General features: G+C 58.1%; 1 protein-coding gene across 2 annotated transcripts; it reads right to left on the bottom strand.

Moving 5' to 3' along the window:
• Positions 1–2,372: 2,372 nt before the first annotated feature.
• On the bottom strand, positions 2,373–17,170 carry KLF15 (KLF transcription factor 15). Of its 2 annotated transcripts, none has more exons than XM_019430970.2 (3): positions 16,938–17,170; positions 11,274–12,374; positions 2,373–3,604 (listed from the first exon to the last, which is right to left on the bottom strand). In XM_019430970.2, the coding sequence occupies exons 2-3, from the start codon at positions 12,347–12,349 to the stop codon at positions 3,436–3,438; spliced, it is 1,245 nt and encodes a 414-aa protein (XP_019286515.2). In that variant the 5' UTR covers positions 12,350–12,374; positions 16,938–17,170; the 3' UTR covers positions 2,373–3,435. The 2 variants fall into 2 exon arrangements, with proteins under 2 accessions (XP_019286515.2, XP_019286514.2); XM_019430969.2 differs by lacking the exon at positions 16,938–17,170 and adding an exon at positions 13,678–13,929.
• Positions 17,171–17,207: the final 37 nt, after the last annotated feature.

Here is a 17,207-nt window from a genome sequence, read left to right as displayed (position 1 = left end):
TCACCTGATACCCTGTCGAGACACCTTGGACCAGCACCTAGGGTGTGGAGGGCAACAGGAGAGAAGGAGCCTGGCTGTCCCGTGCCACAGCCACCTCTCAGCCAAGGCTGCCTGCTTCCAGACTATTCCAACAGAGAAAAATACATGTCTACCTTGTGTAAGCCACAGTGTTTGGGGTCTCTTTGTTACAGCAACCTGACCCATATTCTGCTTGATACAGCCCTCGATACATGGTACTTCCTTCCCCTCTGTGTGCCTTGGGGAAGGGGTACTGTGCAGGGCAGGGTGCCAGAGGCTGTCAAGGTCAGATTTCTGCTCTGCAACCATCCAGACTCCTCTCTGTTACAAACAGTTGGGGGCACGCTGGCTCACCTCTCACCCATTTCCTTAGCTTGTGGGCCAAGACAAACACTACTTTTCCAGTCACAGAGGTCACAAAGGGTGACAAAGGTGGTGGCATGGGGGTCTCCCAAGGCCAAGTCACAGGCCAGGCACCTCAGCAGAGCTCTCAGTGTTCTTGTGGGTCCCACTACGGGGGTGCCTGCACAGGTGCCGGCCACGGCCCAGCACGGAGACCCCGCCTCCCCAGCCTCTCCACCTGGCCGAGAGACAGGCTCCCACCCTAGAAAGGGGCTTTGCTGTTGTCCAAAGTCACACTCACGCTCACCAACGGCACCCAGGGACTATCGTGTCCATCCTGCAGGGTGAACTCGGAAAGTTTTAACAAACTCGTCTGAAGGTAGAGTTAGGATCCAGAGACAGCTGACTTCGTGCCCACATCCTTCCCTCTTGCCGTGCTCACTCTGCTGTCCCTGCCAGCTCTCTCTCAGCTGGCGCCTCTGGGAAGCAGAGCCTGGGGCTGTGCTGCCCACGCAGGACAGGTGTCAGCACACACATTAGGTGGGGAGTCCGGAGCCCAGACCGAGGGCGATGGCTTAGACCACCCTGCACACTGGCCAGCCTTACCTTGGCCAGCACAGGTTAGCCAGGGCACTGCAGGCTCAGAGCAGTGGACTTTGGGGGACATACACGGAGGTAAGCAGAGTCCTGGTGCCTGGCATCATGGGGACATGGGCTCACAGACTTATTCCTCCTCCAGTATGACTGTCCTGACCTCCACTGTTCCTTTTATTTGGGCTGCACTGCTTGTTTATGAATAAAGAAAGGCTACGTTAATGCACTGGAAATCAATGCCTCACTTCCCCACAGCATGTTTGACCACAGAGGGTAAGTCAAAGGATAGAGGTCACAAGGCAAAGTCCTTTCCCCAGGGCCAGAGCTGGTCAGGATGGAAGCGTCCACTACCCGATCACTCATGCTGTGTGCTGGGCACACGTGACAGCTTCACACCTGCCAGCTCCTGCCAGGCAGGAAAGATGATGGTGGCAGATGACTCCCATCAGCAGGAACAGTGGCTCAAAGGCCCGTGACCTCACGCACACGTGCACACACATCTCACTTAGACATCGCTCTGCTACAAATCCATGGATGCATCACCACCTGCCTCCATCTCCGAGGAGGTCCCTAAAAACTACTTGCCCAACTTGCATCGGACTTCTAAGGGTCACCCTTAGAAGGTCCTTGTCTGTCACCTCACGTGGACGGGAGAGCTGGGGCTGCCTCGTTACTACAGTCACCAAGCCCACCTTCTCTGCCCAACCTCAGCCACCCCACTGAGCCCCTTGCTAGCTCACGGCCTCTCCTTCTTCTCAGGCTCCCACTGTCCCCTGCTTCCAACCCACCAGGACATGTGGATGCACTCAGACCTCAACTGTGCAAGCACACGGTGGAGATGCCAGGAATCTGGGGGAATTCAGGAGGACTTGTCTCCCCAGAGCTCAGAGCAGCTGGGATGGGTGCAGGAGGCGGCCTCCTGGCATATACCGGCCTCTCTAAGTCTCCCCTCCACCAGTCCACTCGTTCACTATGCCCCGAGCCGGTGAGAATAACTATGCCATCTCCGAAGGGGACTCTCCTCTGCACAGCAGATGCTTGAAGGACTGACTGCACAGGAAGCACTGTGTGAGGGTCTCCAATAGTCGTCATAGTGATCACTGCAGGCCTGGCCTAGCCCATGGTGACTTCCCATAGGTGATGCTGGGATGGGAGCTGGATTTGGGTTTGTGGGGAGGGGAGGGAGAGCCCTCCGGGAGTCCACAATGAGCAAAAACCCAGCAGCCAGCATGGAGGAGGGCTTGCCTTGGGAAGCCTGCACTGATGGGCCAGGGGCTGAACCCCTAAGGGATCTTCGTGTCCCTCTGGATACAAAACAAGGCTCCCTAAATGCTGCAAACACAGACACAGAGCCTCTGCCCTCAGAATCACACCCACTTTCTGGAGAAACAGGAAAACAGCACTGGAATGCCATAAAGTTATCGAGTTCTTTTTTCTTTTTATTGGCAAAGTAAATATATTTTTATGAAGGACCAAAGAAAATATACATAATTGTAACATATGTACACCAGCTTTATAGATTTTTTTAATTTCAAATGTACACAAATGTTGATATGTTATTAAAAGATATTTTATGTAGATGTACCTATGTACAGCTTATTTACATACATTCATAGGATGTGAAATAAACCTGTCAAAACAAGCTAGTTCATTTGATATTAATTTCTAGACAAAATAAGGAATGCATTTCTAAATCAGGATTCGGAGGCTCTATCTAGTTCGTCTACACGCAATGCAGCCTGCTCCCCTCTTTTCCCCAAGGTGATCCTGGAGGCTGGTGTCTGGATTTGTCTGGAAACAGGACGAGGGGATGAGCCATGCTGGGTACCTAGACTGCACCTGTCTGCCCCGCACTGTTTAACTCAAGCACATGCACTGCCAGACCCCCCCCCCCAAAGAGGGGGCTTTTCACCCTAATTCCATTATCTGCCCAGAGGCCAGGTTCTAAACCCCTGACGGCCCTTCCCGTACCCTCCTCCGGCAGTCAGGCTGAGCCAGAGGTCTGGGACCAAGCCACCCTCACACCACAGTGCAGCCCTGGACTTCTGGCCTACTTCCTTCTTCCCAGCACAGCTCCCTCTGGGAACTGACATTTCAAAACGGCACATTTCTTCTTCTGAGCAAAAAGTGCCGGCCTTGGCCCAGGCAGGGAGCCCAGTGGGAGAAGGTCCAGGCTCCCCGCGCCGCTGCAGCACAGGCCGGCCCGCTGGAAGGCACGAAGGCACAAAGGCGGGAAGGCAGGGCCCCCTGCGCGGGTGGTAGGGGCTCAGACCCCAGGGACCCGGGCGTGGCTCTAGGTCTTCCCGGGAAAGGCAGCGGGCCGGGCGGCTCCGGTTCCCGCCTCCCAGGCAAGCCCCTCTCTTCCTGCACCTCCCGGGCTCCGGAAGGTGGGTTTGCAACATCGTCACGTGCCTCTGAAGAGGCAAATAAATTATTGCTACAAAAGAACTGGGCGGGTGAGGGGGCGGGGCCGGCGGGCGCTCAGTTCACCGCGCGCACCGAGCGGCTGCTCCGGGGAAAGCGGTGCACCTTGATGTGCTTGGAGAGGTGGTCGCTCCGCGCGAACTTCTTCTCGCACACGGGACACTGGTAGGGCTTCACGCCCGAGTGCGAGCGCCGGTGCCGCGACAGCTCGTCCGAGCGGGAGAACCTGCGGGACACGCACGGGCAGCGGTCAGAGAGACCCGCCCCGCCGGACGCCCACCCAGAGCGCGGCCGGCAGGTGCAGGGCTCTACGCACGGGACCGGCAGGCGCGGCCCCGGCGCTGCTCCGGCTCCCGAGAACTTCTGAATCCACTGCTGAAAAGTCACTGTCCCAAGCCCCATCGCCCATCCCCCCTCCAGAACTGCCAGTAAAAGGCCCAGTGCTGCACGGCGGTCCGCTCTCAGGCATCTGGGCCTGCGAGCAGCTGGTAAATACTCCGATAGGCGATCAAGCCCACCAGAGTCCGGGATTACTGCCCACAGCCCCCTCCCGCCCGGCAGTGTGCAGTGGGGTCATCCTGGCCCTGATACACCTCGCGTTCCCTTGCCCCCTTAGGCCAGAACTTGGGGCTTCTATGAGCGTGTGCGTGCGGAGGCCTGTCCGGAGCCGAAGCTGAAGCCTGGGAGAGGTGTCTCCCCGGCCCTGCAGGGATCTCCCGGCTCCTCCTGCCTCCATTACAGCGGATGTGGGGGTCTTCAGACTTGAGTCCCCACTCCAGTCCCAGACACCGCTTTCCTGAAGGCTGGGCCCCCTAAAACGTCACCAAACAAAACCATGCCACTGCAAGGTACTTCTGAGAGTTTAAATGGTTCCCCTGCCACTTCCCTCTCTTGGCCTCGGCCTGCCTGGGAGTGAGTGCTCCCATAGCCCAGAGGCCACTGAGAATGAGCAGCTGCTAATGCAGGAGGTAAGGATCTGAGCTGGACCACAGGGCTCAGAATGTTGTCACTGACTTCAGGGATTTGAAGCTCTCTCCATCCCGTGACCCTCATCCTGACAACGAGATCCCACTCGTCCCCCTTCCCCGCCACATACTGTCTTCCTCTTGCTCCATCTACACGGACCTATCCTTGGTCCTTCTTGCCACAGGACATTTGCACATACTTTTTCCAGTCCTGGAATGCTTTTCTCTCCCCTCTCCTTGCTGCCTCCCCCCATCTGTTAGAATTTAGCTCAAATGTCACTTCCTCAAGAAAGCCCTCCGGGACTGCATCCCATTCTAGGCTCCCACAGCACTATATGCACCTCAATTTCCTGGCCCTGCCACTATTGTAACTTTAAATTCGCTTCCAACTTCTTAATGAATGTCAGCCTGTACCACTAGACCATCAGCTCCATGAGGAAAGATGTGTGTCTCATTCCCTGTGGTCCATCCCACAAGCAGCCCAGGGCCTGGTGCATGGCAGATGCCAGCAAGTGCATTCACGTGAGAGCGTGGACACAGCAAGCACCCACAGGAGGACGAAGGACTGTTACAGGGCACTCTCAAATTCCATGGCATGCACAAACACGCACATGCGTGCACACCATGCAATGCACACAGACACACCCATACACACAAGCTACCCATGTGCTACATAAGCATGGGTGCACTGCACACACATGCGTCCACTCTACACGGGTGCACAGGGTGTGCACACGCACACATGTACACGTATGCACATCATGTGCGTGGGCATACGTGTACCTACGTGAGCACACACATGTACACACACACAGGTACAGGGACCAACAGTCCCTTCCCGAACCTGGGGCCACACAGCAAGAGGTAGGTTAGGTGGAACAGCTGTCCCCAGACCAGCCAATGTGTTGGGACCGGTAGCCTACCTGTGGCCTGACCCTATTGGTGGAAGCTTTAATCCCACAGCCTGCCAAGAATCAGGACACAGCAGAACATTCCCTGAGGAAGGCTCGAGGTGGGCAGTAGGAAGGCCTGAGCACCAGATAGGGAGCCGGGCCCAGAAGCACAGAAGACAGGCGGCTGGCACTCCACTTCATATCCCAGAGCGTCAACTGAGGCTGCTACAGAGCAATGCTCTCATCCTATCTTTGGAGCTGTGGAAGACTGACTGGCCCATTTGCCAGATGAGGAAACCAAGGCTCAGCGTGATGAGGGCCTGATCCAGCATCCCCAGCATGACAGAGCAGCCAAGGCCAGAGCGAAGATCCTGATCCAGCTCCCTGCTGTGCCTGGCCTCCTCCACATTGCCTGGCTGGGCGGTATATCACTGGAGCCCTGAGCCAGTGAGGAAGATGCACAACGCACCCTGGACCGTGCTCTCAGGCCAGGGCCACCTGCCCCAGCAGGAGCTGAACATACAGCTTCTATACAGGTGGGCCTGCCCAGGGCAGGGGTAAGCAGGAAGCCACAGAAACAACGCCACCAGCAATATCTGAGCCATCCTGGGCACGAGGCACTGGGAATACCTTGCACCTTTCTGGCCAGGGAGCCAGGATCAGTCCCATAGGGTTGACAACACCACAGCAAGGGCTCAAAAGGATAAGGGGCTTGCCAGGGTCAGAGCCAGCAGAACGGCAGGATCCTTTCAGGTCCCTACCCCACCAGGAGCCCCGGTGTGGTCCTGGGCAAGATTTCCTCACTCATCCAATGAAGACTTTGGGATTCTGGCCCACCTGCTGGGACTCGTCTCAGAGGCCGAAGGAGTTGACACAATGGCCACAGTGGCCCTCTCATCCTGGGCACATCATGAGAGCCAGGCCTGAGAACAAGCTGTCCCTACCTGCCAGCCTCCTCCCTGCTGCCTTAGGGCCCTGTGACCTGAGAGGTCCATCCCTGGGAACTGAGCCCTCAGAGGATCCCTACCTCACACCCTCACATTCTCCCAGACAGCAGCCACTGGAGGAGCCCGGGGACCACATAGTGGGAGGGGGGCCAGGTGGCTAAGATGCAGGCTCTGTAGGCTGTGAGCTCTGCCACCTATGACCAGGTGACCCGGGCAAGTCACCAAGTTCTGTGAGGCTCAGTTTCCCCACTTGGAGACGTGGAAAGGACAGATCTGCCTCGGGGGACTGTGCAGATTGGGGAAGGTACTTGAGGGTTTACAACAGTGCTCAGCCCGTGGCAATGATTCAGTGACCGTGGGCTCTGATTACCTGCAAGCTGCTCAGCGCAGAACCTGCTCCTTGGTGACATCCAGGAAATATGGGTCAACACCATGATTTGTGCTGCTGAGGTACTAGAGAGGGAAGCAGCCGGTAACATCAGCCCCACCGCTGGCACACACAGCACCTTTGTGCAAAGTGCTCCTTCCATCAGCCAGAAAGCCATTATTGTAGACAGGTCTCAAGGCCTGCAATGGGCATAGTGCCCCCCCAGATTTGTACAGTGTACAACCTGTCCAACACCACTTGGGGGAAGGGGTGAGAGAATGCCTTGTTGAATAAGGGCAGCAGAGACATGGGAACCAAGCAGGCCAGCAGTGTACCACCAGGTCTGAATCCTATCCTGGCTCTGGGGCCTCAGGCCCACAGGCTCCCTTTTCTGGGCCCCCTGTCTCCCCCAGGGATGACCACAGTACCTGCCACACAGGGCTGCTAGAAGTTATTAATATTCATATTAGCTGTGGAAGGAGGGGATTCTTACTGGATAGAATGGCTTGGCCATTCCGGAACAGGATGTTCTGCTGCCATGAACAAAAGGGGCCTGTGTCTGAGAGCATAGCAAGGGAACTTCTAGGAAGGCGGGCAAACAGCCACTTCCCAGACAGACTGGAACAGGCAAAGTCTGGTTTCGGCCCCGTCAAGGATGCCAGCACCACGTCACGAGAAGGAAGGGGACAGAGAATACTGGGTTCAGGATCAAAAGCTGAAGGAAGTGGGGGGTTGGTGACCTGGCAAAATGATGACCTGGCTGTTGCAGGGGTGGGGGAGTGGGGGAGCCACCATCATTTCACAAAGGGGCACAGGACACAGGGCCAGGGCCACCAGGAAGATACGTGGCCTTGGGAGTGGTAAACTCCCCATACGAGGAGGCAGGCAAGTGTGCAGGGGTGCTGCCTGAAGACCAGCTGCAGGTGGAGGTCCTCCCTCCCAGCACTGGGGCTGGCCATCCCTCACTGGAGGGTGCGCAGGGGGCTGGAGAGAGGTCCTGAGTCTGGGTGTAGGAGGTCAAGGGGCAAACAGTCTGGGTTGGACTCCGGACATTGCCACTCATTAGCTGTGTGACCAAGGAGAAATTACTTAACTCTTCTGTGCCTCAAATTCCTTCTCTCTAAATGGGGGCAGCATACTGGTGCCTACCTTGTGGACTTATCTGGTGCATTCAGTGAGTTACTTTGGAATGTTCAGCGCGTGCACGAGAGCTCTGTTATTGCTGTTGTTACTGTTAGCTCTTTGCTCCTCGCCAAGAAGCTTCACATCTGAAAGAGCTGATGGCTTCGTCGGGGAGAGACGACGCCCAGCCATCATGGTACCAGGTGCGCAGGGAGAGAGGATGAGGGAAAGGCCAGCTGCATAGCTGTCCAGGTGCGAAAGGCATGCCCACCAGACTGCTGGAGGGACAGGGCGGGGCTGAGGCACTTGCTTGAGGGCACACCCAGAGCCACGCTCACTAGCTCCACCCCTGTGGGCCCTCTGGGAAATGCAGACTGGTGCAACCATGTTATGGGGCTGTCCTGAGGGCTCAACAAGCTCATTTCTGTGACACGTGCAGAAGAAAGCAGGGACCATCGCAAGATCGACTACCATTGCCATCAGGAGGGAAGTGTTGGAAACAGGGGGCACACAGAGGGGCCAAGAGGGTGGGGGCCCAAGTGTGAGCCTGCACTGTGCAAGGGAGGCTGGCCAGCAGATCAGGCCAGAATGCGAAGTGTGGATAGGAATCTAAGAGTACCAAGTACATGAAGAGGCGAGAGTAGCCTCATAAAGTAATGGGCTCCTCATGGCAGGAAGTATACAACCAAGTAATGGGGATTTGTGGAAGGGATTCCCACTCTGAGCACCTTAGGGTGGTGCCCAGAATACAGTCGGTGGCCAGAAAATGTGGCACCTAATTGCCATCATCATCACTACTTCTGCTGTCCTGTCCAGATCAAACTGTCCCAGCGCCGGTCGGCCTGCCTGCCCAACTACTGCAAGGGCTCCCTCCGCATAGAAGGGACACACACATCTCGTGTACATCCCCAAGGGTTCTGGACTCCCGAAGGCCAATGAGGGACTCTTGCATCCTCAGAGAAATAGCTCTCCCAAAACACAGGTACCCTCAGCTGCCTGTGCCTCCATCACATGTAATCCCACAAAGACCAGATCCCATTCCAGGGGAACTCTGGGAGAAGCAGGGGAGGCCTTTGAAGGCCTAGGAGTGGCTGGAGGCAAGGATGGCCCCAGGGTCAGTTCCACAGGAACTCACTATGCCAGGCACATGCCGTGCCTTCCCCTGCCAAGTGGGTCCTGGGCAAGAACAGTGCCAGGACCCAGACAGTGGCAAGGCTGAATCCCCTCCACAAATCCCACTCTTGCTTGCACACCTCCTACCATGGAAAACTCACTATCTCCTGAGGCTGCGGTGTTGGGGGTGAGATCTGTCTCCCTAAGATGCGCTCTGGGCTGAGGATTCTGTCTGTTCTCTGAGACAGCCCAGAAAGCACGTCCCCTCCTCCTGGGGGAATGAGACAAGTGGGTAGCCTTCACCAAGGACCACACCTTTCTCCCTGTAGCCCTGCCCAGCCTCATCCCGACAGGAAGGGCCACTCGCCAAGAGTTAGCAGTGGCCAGGGGACAGTGCCCAGGAAGGTGAGCCCATCAGGAGTCGGACCAGTGCTCTGTCCAGCCAGATGCCCGACCCCTCCACAGCCCTGCCTGCCCCCCCCCCAAGAGAAAATGCATCTAAGAGGAGTCCCTGTGAGTCTGGGCCACCTCCGAAACGATACTCTTCTCAGACTCTGCCCTTGTATGAGTAACAGTGCCACCAATGAGAAAGGGGTGGTGCTGAGCACCCCTGCGCCCCTGGCCCTGAGAGGGAGAGGGAGAGGGAGAGAGCAGGCCCCCCACTTCACAGATGGGGAACTGAGGCTTGGCCAGGGGGGAGCTCCCCGAGAGCACATAGCAAGTCAGAAGCTGACATAGGCTGAGGCTCCCACCATTGCCGCCAGCTACCCCCCACCCAAGGTCAATGGCCCTCCCTTCTACAGTTGAGCACCTGCCTCCATGGCCCCAGTGCCTCGGCTTCCCCACACCCCCAAGCTCTGACCACCAACACCGCATACCCACCAGTGTACCAGGTCTCAAAGTGGCCCTGCAGGTACATCTGTCACCTGGGGGCCCACTCAACAGACTACGGCAGAGGCTCAGAGAGGGATGTGACACCAGCACCGACACCCTATGGGCCTCTGGCAGAAGCCCCGTGGGCCTGTCCGGTGGGTGCCTCTGGAGCAGTGGCTGCATGAGACCCTTCATCAGGAAGGGCCTCCATAACCCAAGACACTATTTGGGAAAAGTCTCTTTCTTGGCCAGCTCAGCACTCCACGGAAAGCGGCTGCAGGGTCACATCACATATTGCAGTCAGGGCCTCAGCTGGCCAGGACTCTGTGGCCAGCACCTCCCAACTGGGGCCAACCCTCCCGAGCTGCCGGATGAGTCTGACCAAGAAGCTGCCAACTGCTCCCTGTAGGCCACACCCACACAGATGCACATGCACGCGCAAGGTACATGACATGCGTAGTCCTGCAGCACACCCAGACACACACGAAGAAAGCAAGTACACGTAGGTGCACACGCAGCTACACGCCCACTTGTGAGGTCTGCACACAGAGGGGCATGCCCGTTCGCTCTCTCACGCATGCTCACAAAGCGGCGGCCACAGCAGCCCTGGCAGTAAAGACCGGGAATGTGCTGGTAATGCACACTGCACCCACCCCCGGCCAGATAGGCCAGATTCCTGCAGGGTAGGTGTCCTAAAAACTGGAGACAGCCCAGCTGTGGTGCCCCTGAGGGTGTGAGCTCCCGGCTGCCTGCTTTTCAGGGAAAGGTGCACCCAGTCCACCTGAAGGGTGATCTGGGGACCCCTGGGGGCCCAGGTGAGGGTGACCCGGGGGGATCCCATCCAGCTCTGCCGTCTGCTGGCTGAGCAGCCCTGGAGCAAGACTCCGGCCCTTTGAGAGCTGGCTTCTCGTGTTGCACCACACAGAGAAGAGTCCGGGAGGACTCATCCACCTTTGCTGCAGCACCCCCAGCCTGGTCCTCCTTCACAGCTTCCCAGATACACCTTCAGGTACCCGCAGGGAAGCAAGGGCCAGGCCCTGTCCAGGTGTCTGAGGACGTCCACAAGTGAAGCTGGTCCCTCCGGTCGGAAAAGCAGCGTTTTTTCGGGATGTGACACCTCTGATACGACCCTCTGGGCCCAAACCCCATTTACCAAGTGGTGTGGCCTTGGGCAAGTTACCTAGCTGGTCTGAGCCTGTTTTCTCAGCTGTAAGGGTAGCACTTGCCCTTAGGGGTTCTGTGAGGCACTGAGGGAACAGCGCACACAGGGCCACAACCCCATCTGACATACAGCCCTCACTCCATCATTCTTAGCTGCCATTGTTACTACTAAGAGAGCCCTTTTGCCATGGCCCAGCCCCTCACCCACAGCAAGCTGGACCGGGTCATTATGAACCTGGAGACCAGGTGGCTTCAGGCTTCAGTGATCAGTAGGGAAGCAGGGACAAGGAAGCCTGTGGGCAGCCACGCCAGCTCTGGCCCCGCTGCCTGCCCGCCCCATCTCCCCTTCCTAATCAGCCTTATGTAATGGTGAACTGGGCCTTGACCACACCCCCAGGGGAGCAGAGACAAGCTGGCTGTGCTCATGGCCTGGCCTGTCACCTGTCATACTGACCTCCAGCCGCAGCCCGGCCAGGTGCAGGCAAAGGGCTTCTCGCCTGTGTGCCGGCGCAGGTGCGCCTTGAGGTGGCTGCTCTTGGTGTACATCTTGCTGCAGCCGGGGAAAGTACATTTGTGCATTTTGATGAGTTCTGCCGCTGGATTCTTGGGGAACTTCTGGCCCATGAGTAGGCCGGCAGAGCCAGGCCCCAGGGGTCCCGACCCAATGGGCTTGGCGGCGATGGGCACAGGGGCGATACGCACGAACTTGGAGGGCAGGTTCACATTGGAGGAGGGCACCACCTGGGGCACCAGTGCAAAGGTCTGACCCTGGATGTTGACCAGAAGCTGGGCTACCTTGACACTTTCCGGGGCCTGCCCAGGGGAGGCAGGCTCATTGCCCGACTCCTGCTTCACCTGCACAGGCTGGATCTGCAGCAGCACGGGGATGGGGCCGTCAGATGTGGGCCCCCCACCCGGACTCTGGCTGCCACCCACACTGGCACTGCCCAGAGGGGGAGTGCCACGCTCTCTCCCACTGGACCCAGGATGGAGGTGGTTCCTGTGTGGCCCGGCTGAGAGCTGGCCACAGGCCTCCAAGTCCTTGCTGCTGCCCTCTGGGGCCTCCTTGACCCCCAGCTCCATGTTCTCCTCCAGAAACTCTTCAATCTCCTCCAGGGTGGGCTGGAAGGGCCTTGGGACGTCATCAGGGTCACCCACAGGAAACTCGGGGAAGCAGAAATGCTCCCCCTTCACAGGTGCTGGTGCCCGCCGCCAGGACCCCCAGGCCATGGGGCCACTGCTGGCCCCGATGCCACCGCCACCACCACTGCCCAGTGTGGCCTGGGACAGCAGGAAGTCCAAGATGCTATCCTGGCCCTCAGCACCCGGGCCACCGCTATAGCAGGAGCAGACTGCTTGTGAGTCCGGGCTGGCACAGGAACAGAGGCTGGAGGCGTCACTGTCATCCTCGGAGAGGGGCGAGGGCAGCATGTGGTACGCCCGCCCACCGACCAGCCTGTCACCCAGATAACCAACTGGGCATTTCGGTGACGAGAAGGTCTCGTCCACTGGAAGCAAGTGGTCCACCATGCTGGCCTGGCCGTGCCGGTGGCGGCTGCAGAGAAGAACAAAGGAGGCCTGGTCAGAAGGATGGCATGCTCACCTGCCACCTCGTGGGCCTGTGCACCACCCCCACCCCCCCCACCTCCGCTGCCTGCCCACAGTCTCCCATTGCCAAATGCCTGGATCCTGTCTCCATCCCATCCCGTGGGAGAACTCTGTCTGCAAGAGTGTTTTCCGAAATTGCACCACCTGTTTGCAAAAGAGCGCTCTCCAAGCCCATTGCACAATCCGGGGTACTTTTGGTTTCAAACAGGTTTTCCAGAACAGTTCTGGGAAAGAACACGTGTGTATCTGTGAATGATTGAGTGTGTGCACGTGTGAGCGAGAAAGTATGCAAGGAGGATGTCTGTACCCTGAAATGGCCAACGTTGGGGAACCTTGTCCAGCTGACTGGAGTGGCTGCACTTCTGAGGACACCTGACCTCAGCTTCATTCTTGACTCACTGGAAGGGGGCAGGAGGATGGCCATTTGCCCCCTGACCCTTGTGTTGGTTGGGGCTTGGGTAAGGTTGCCAGATTAAACAAATAAAACCGCAGGCCACCCAGTTAGATTTGAATTTCAGGTTTTAAAAAACAAGCAACGTTTAACATAAGTATGTCCCAAATATTAAATGGGATATGCTCATATTAAATTATTTTAGGGGCGCCTGGGTGGCTCAGTCGGTTGAGCGTCCGACTCGGCTCAGGTCATGATCTCGCAGTTTGTGAGTTCGAGCCCTGCGTCAGGCTCTGTGCTGTCAGCTTGGAGCTTGGAGCCTGGAGCCCACTTCAGATTCTGTCTCTCTCTCTCTCTCTCTCTCTCTCTGCCCCTCCCCTGCTTGTTCTCTGTCTCTCTCAAAAATAAATAAACAGAAAAAAAATTAAAAAAAAAAATATTTTATCTGAGATTGAACCTCAACTTGGCAGTCTATATTTTAATCAGACAAGTCGAATTTGTGCCTCCCCTGCAAAAAAATTAAAGACCCATATGCACCTGCTCTCACCAGCTCTGTTTCCCCATCTGAAGGGGGAGACCTCATCCACCCTCTTGTTCTCGGACCCCTCCAGCCTCAGCTGCCTCCTCTGTGAAGTGGGAGAGGCAGGGACAGAACAAAAGGCTCTTGACTGTACCCAGACACTTTACTGAGGCTTTACCATGGGGTGGACAGGGCCCTGACCCACGGTGATAACTCACAAGGGCAAAAGTGGACCCAGGTCCCAGAGTACTTGCACGGCTATTACCCCATGTGACTACACGACCACCTAGTGGGATGAGAAAGAGGATGTCCTTGGCCTGTACCCCATGGAGCACTCACCACCTCAGGAAGGCCCAGCTAACTCCCGTCTTCCCACTAGACCGTGAACTCCAGGAAGGCAGGCCGCTCTGCTGGGTCCCCACTGTGTTCCCAGCTTCTGGCATGGCAGCTAGTGCCCAGGAGGGACTCAGGGAACATCAACAGAGAAGAGAGGGGACATCTGTGTCCTCTGAAGGCCATGCTAGGTCCGGTGTCCAAGAAGAGTCAACAGTGTATGGCTATGATGGAGCCACCTCTGTGGACCTTTGTCCCCGCCCAATGACCAGTGAGGTTGGGGAACAGGGAATGTTCCACGTCTAAAACCAGAGATTCTCTGCTGCCTATCCCCACTCTGCACCCACTCCTATGCTCTGTCTCGAGGGCCACTGCCGGACTTAGCACACAGCATACTCTACGGCCGACAGGTCTGGCCATGGACAGAAACCTGTCAGGGCCAGGATCATCATCAGCTGCGACCTTGGACAAGTCCTCACTCCCCGAATCTCAGTTTCCCCATCTATTCCAGGCCCCAGTGACCTCAGTTCCCCACTAATCCAGGAAGCTTCATGCAGCTCCAGGAAGCTAAGGCAGGGTGGATGCCTTTGGCGAGTCCATACCACAGGGCAGTTTTGCCAGGAGGATATTTGGCTCTTTAATTGTTAATACTCATCTGAGGATTTAAAACTGGAAGTTTTAAAATACATGCTATTCACCCAATCAGGTGCCAGGAAGGAATAAAAGTACCAGATAACGTGAAGGGCAACAAGGCTGTGCAGAGCCCACACTGGGCCCTGGGCCCCCCCACCACCACTTTGGCCCACCCTCTGAGGAGGGGGCTCTGCTCTGGCCTCTGCAACTTAGCTGGGCAACCTCGGGCAGGTGGCACAACTTCTCTGTGTCCAGTCTGTTGGCTAGGGATGCTGCCAGTAGTGCCTAGCTCCCAGGTTACTCAAAGAGTTCAATGAGCTAACACCAGGTGAACACTTACTACACTGGCTGGCATGCACTCAGGCGTTGGTCAGTACCAGCCATTAGGATTAACCTCCAAATGGGTGAACACGTGGTCTTTGTGCCCCTCTGATGTAATCCTAAGGAATCAGAGGGACTCCAGCCTTCCTAGAACCTAGGAACAGGCCTTAACTAGTGGTTAAGAGGCAGATCAGGCCATGTTCTTGCCCACTTAAAACTCTCCCCTGAAATGTGATCACCAACCGAATATTACATGATAGTAAGGAGTTAGTGTTCATATTTTTAAGTGCGATGATGGTATTATAGTTGATAATTAGATATTCACAGATGAAATGGTATAAAAAGAAATAGTGTGGAGGGAGGAGGAGTAAGTACGGTAGGGTAGGGTAGGAGAAAACATCCAATAACTTCCCTAGGAAATGTGACCCCATCTTCTCCCAGCACCTGGGCCTTGCCCATCTCTCCCACATCTCACCTCACCTGCTCCACTCCACCTTGACTGTGCTGTCTCTGTGGGGCCCTCTTCTCCCAACACTCCAAGTGGGAGTGCCTTATTTAGAGCTCAGCTCAGAAGTCACTGCCTGCAGGGCTCTCCCCTGACCACCATCTGTTAACTCATCCCACACTATTCTTCCAGTAGTTGGTACCAGGGGGGAAATCATCTTGGTTATGGGTTTGTGTACTTTTCTGTTTACCTCCCCACCAAAATAGAAGCTATTCTGACTATCCAGTCTGCCACCACCCCGGCCTCCAAAACAGGACCTGGTAGAACGCGCTGGTTGTGTGAGAGGTGCTTGGGGAAGTTGGGCAGGGGGTGGGGGTGTGGGGATTCTCCCAGGTATGGAATGGCCAGGGTCAGGCAGCAGGGTTTTCATGCAGGGCTGGTCAGCCAGGGTTGCACACTGAGGCACTGAAAGCAGAGAAGGGGTTCTGGGACACCCGGGGGCACTGGCGATAGAAAAAGGGCCCGCCGGGGCTGGAGGGAGCCGGCTAGGAAGCTAAAACACAGCAGCACATGGCATAGCCAGAAGCACAGGCTGCGTGCAGGGGGAGGGGACACGCTGTTCCGGGCACCGTCCCCGGCCTACAGCCGGACTCCGCCCCCTCCCCCCAGGCCCGGCCCGGCCTGCTGTTTATCCTCCCGGGGACACAGCCGCTGCAGGAACAACATGTAATTGATAACAAGCCCAGCGCCGGCCAAGGGCTTGCCATTGGGTCAGCGTGCAAATCACGGGGGTGGCGGGTGGGGGCCGCCCTTCAAAATAAGAGTCTCTGGTCCCTGCGCCACCCGCAGGCCCCAAAGTCGCAGAGCCCAGGCGTTCTCCCACCTGTAGGACGGCGGGGGCTCCCACGAGCCACCCGGTCCTTGGGGGAAAGGTGATTTGAGGGACTAAAGCATTGGGGGATTTTTGTCACCTTCCCAGGGATTGGGCGAGAAAACAGCCCCCCGGTGCCCTGGGAGGGGGGCTCCTTAGGGAATACCACAGTGCGGAGGTAAGAGGGAACAGCACGGCCACGGTGGGTGGGGGTGGCCTCTCCTCTGCCCCTGCCACCCCTTGGCCATCGTTCTGCTAATGTTCAGTGGAAAGCAGCAGGGACTCTGCGTGGGGAGTAGAAGTAAGAGGTGTGTGAGCAGTGCGGGTGTGCGCGAAGGGGTGTGAGTTCATGTCGTGTGACTGTGCGTGTGCGGGGCGTGGTGCGCGGCAGCGGTGTGGCTGTGCCGGAGGGTGTCCGCGACATACTCGCGCGTGGAGCTGGCGTGGGTGCCCGCCCGCGTGTGGGAGGAGCGTGGGAAAGGAAGACCCCTCGGTAGAGCCCGGGAGCGTTGCCGGCCGGGCACCATGCCCTCGGCCGGTGCCCCTCTCCCAGAGGCCACGGCTGCGGTGACCGACAGTAACCCCTCCGCCACAGCCCCCTCGTCCCCCCTTCCTCGGCCCCCGACTGGCCGGCGCATTCGCCGGCCCGTTCCGGTCGCCAGGCCCCGCCGGTGCCCGCCATATGGGAGGGCCAGCTCGCAAGGCGCGCAGGACCCGCGGGGCCAGGCGCCGAGGCAGCGGCCCGGACACGCGCGGGGAAAGTGCCGATGGGCACGGGGGGTGGGGGGGTCACTCTCGCGCGGGCTTGTTCGACCCCGGGCCCCCAGCAGGGGCTCGCCCGGCTTCTCCGGCGTTTCCTCCGACACTGGCGCGGAGCTCCGGACAGCGGCGCGGGCACCCGGCCGCACTACCAGAGCCCAGCCGGCGTCCCACCGCCCCACTCGCGTCCCGATCAGCCCCCTGGGCTCCCCTCCGGCCTCCTAGAGCCTCTCCCACCTGAACTTGGAGCACGCCCGGCTGGCGGCCAGGCCCCGGCGGTCCTGAGGCCCCGGGGGCTGGGCTGGGGGCGGCGGCCTGGCTCCCGGTCCGGCGGCGGCCGCGGGCCCAGCCGCGGGTCCTGCGCTGGCTCGCTAGCCCGCTGGCCCGCGGGTCGCTGCGGCGGAGCACTCGCCCGCCGCCGCTCGCTCTGCGCTCACTCCCCGCGGCTCACGTGACGCCGCGGGCGCCGCGAAGGCTCGCAGGAGGCTCGGCCCCGGCCGCGCGCCC

The sequence above is a fragment of the Panthera pardus genome, unplaced genomic scaffold (assembly GCF_024362965.1).
Source record: "Panthera pardus isolate Hobbes unplaced genomic scaffold, ASM2436296v1 HiC_scaffold_8, whole genome shotgun sequence".
NCBI classification, from domain to species: Eukaryota; Metazoa; Chordata; class Mammalia; order Carnivora; family Felidae; genus Panthera; species Panthera pardus.
Note: the sequence above shows the minus strand (reverse complement) of the source record. Positions and strands in the feature narration are given on the sequence as shown.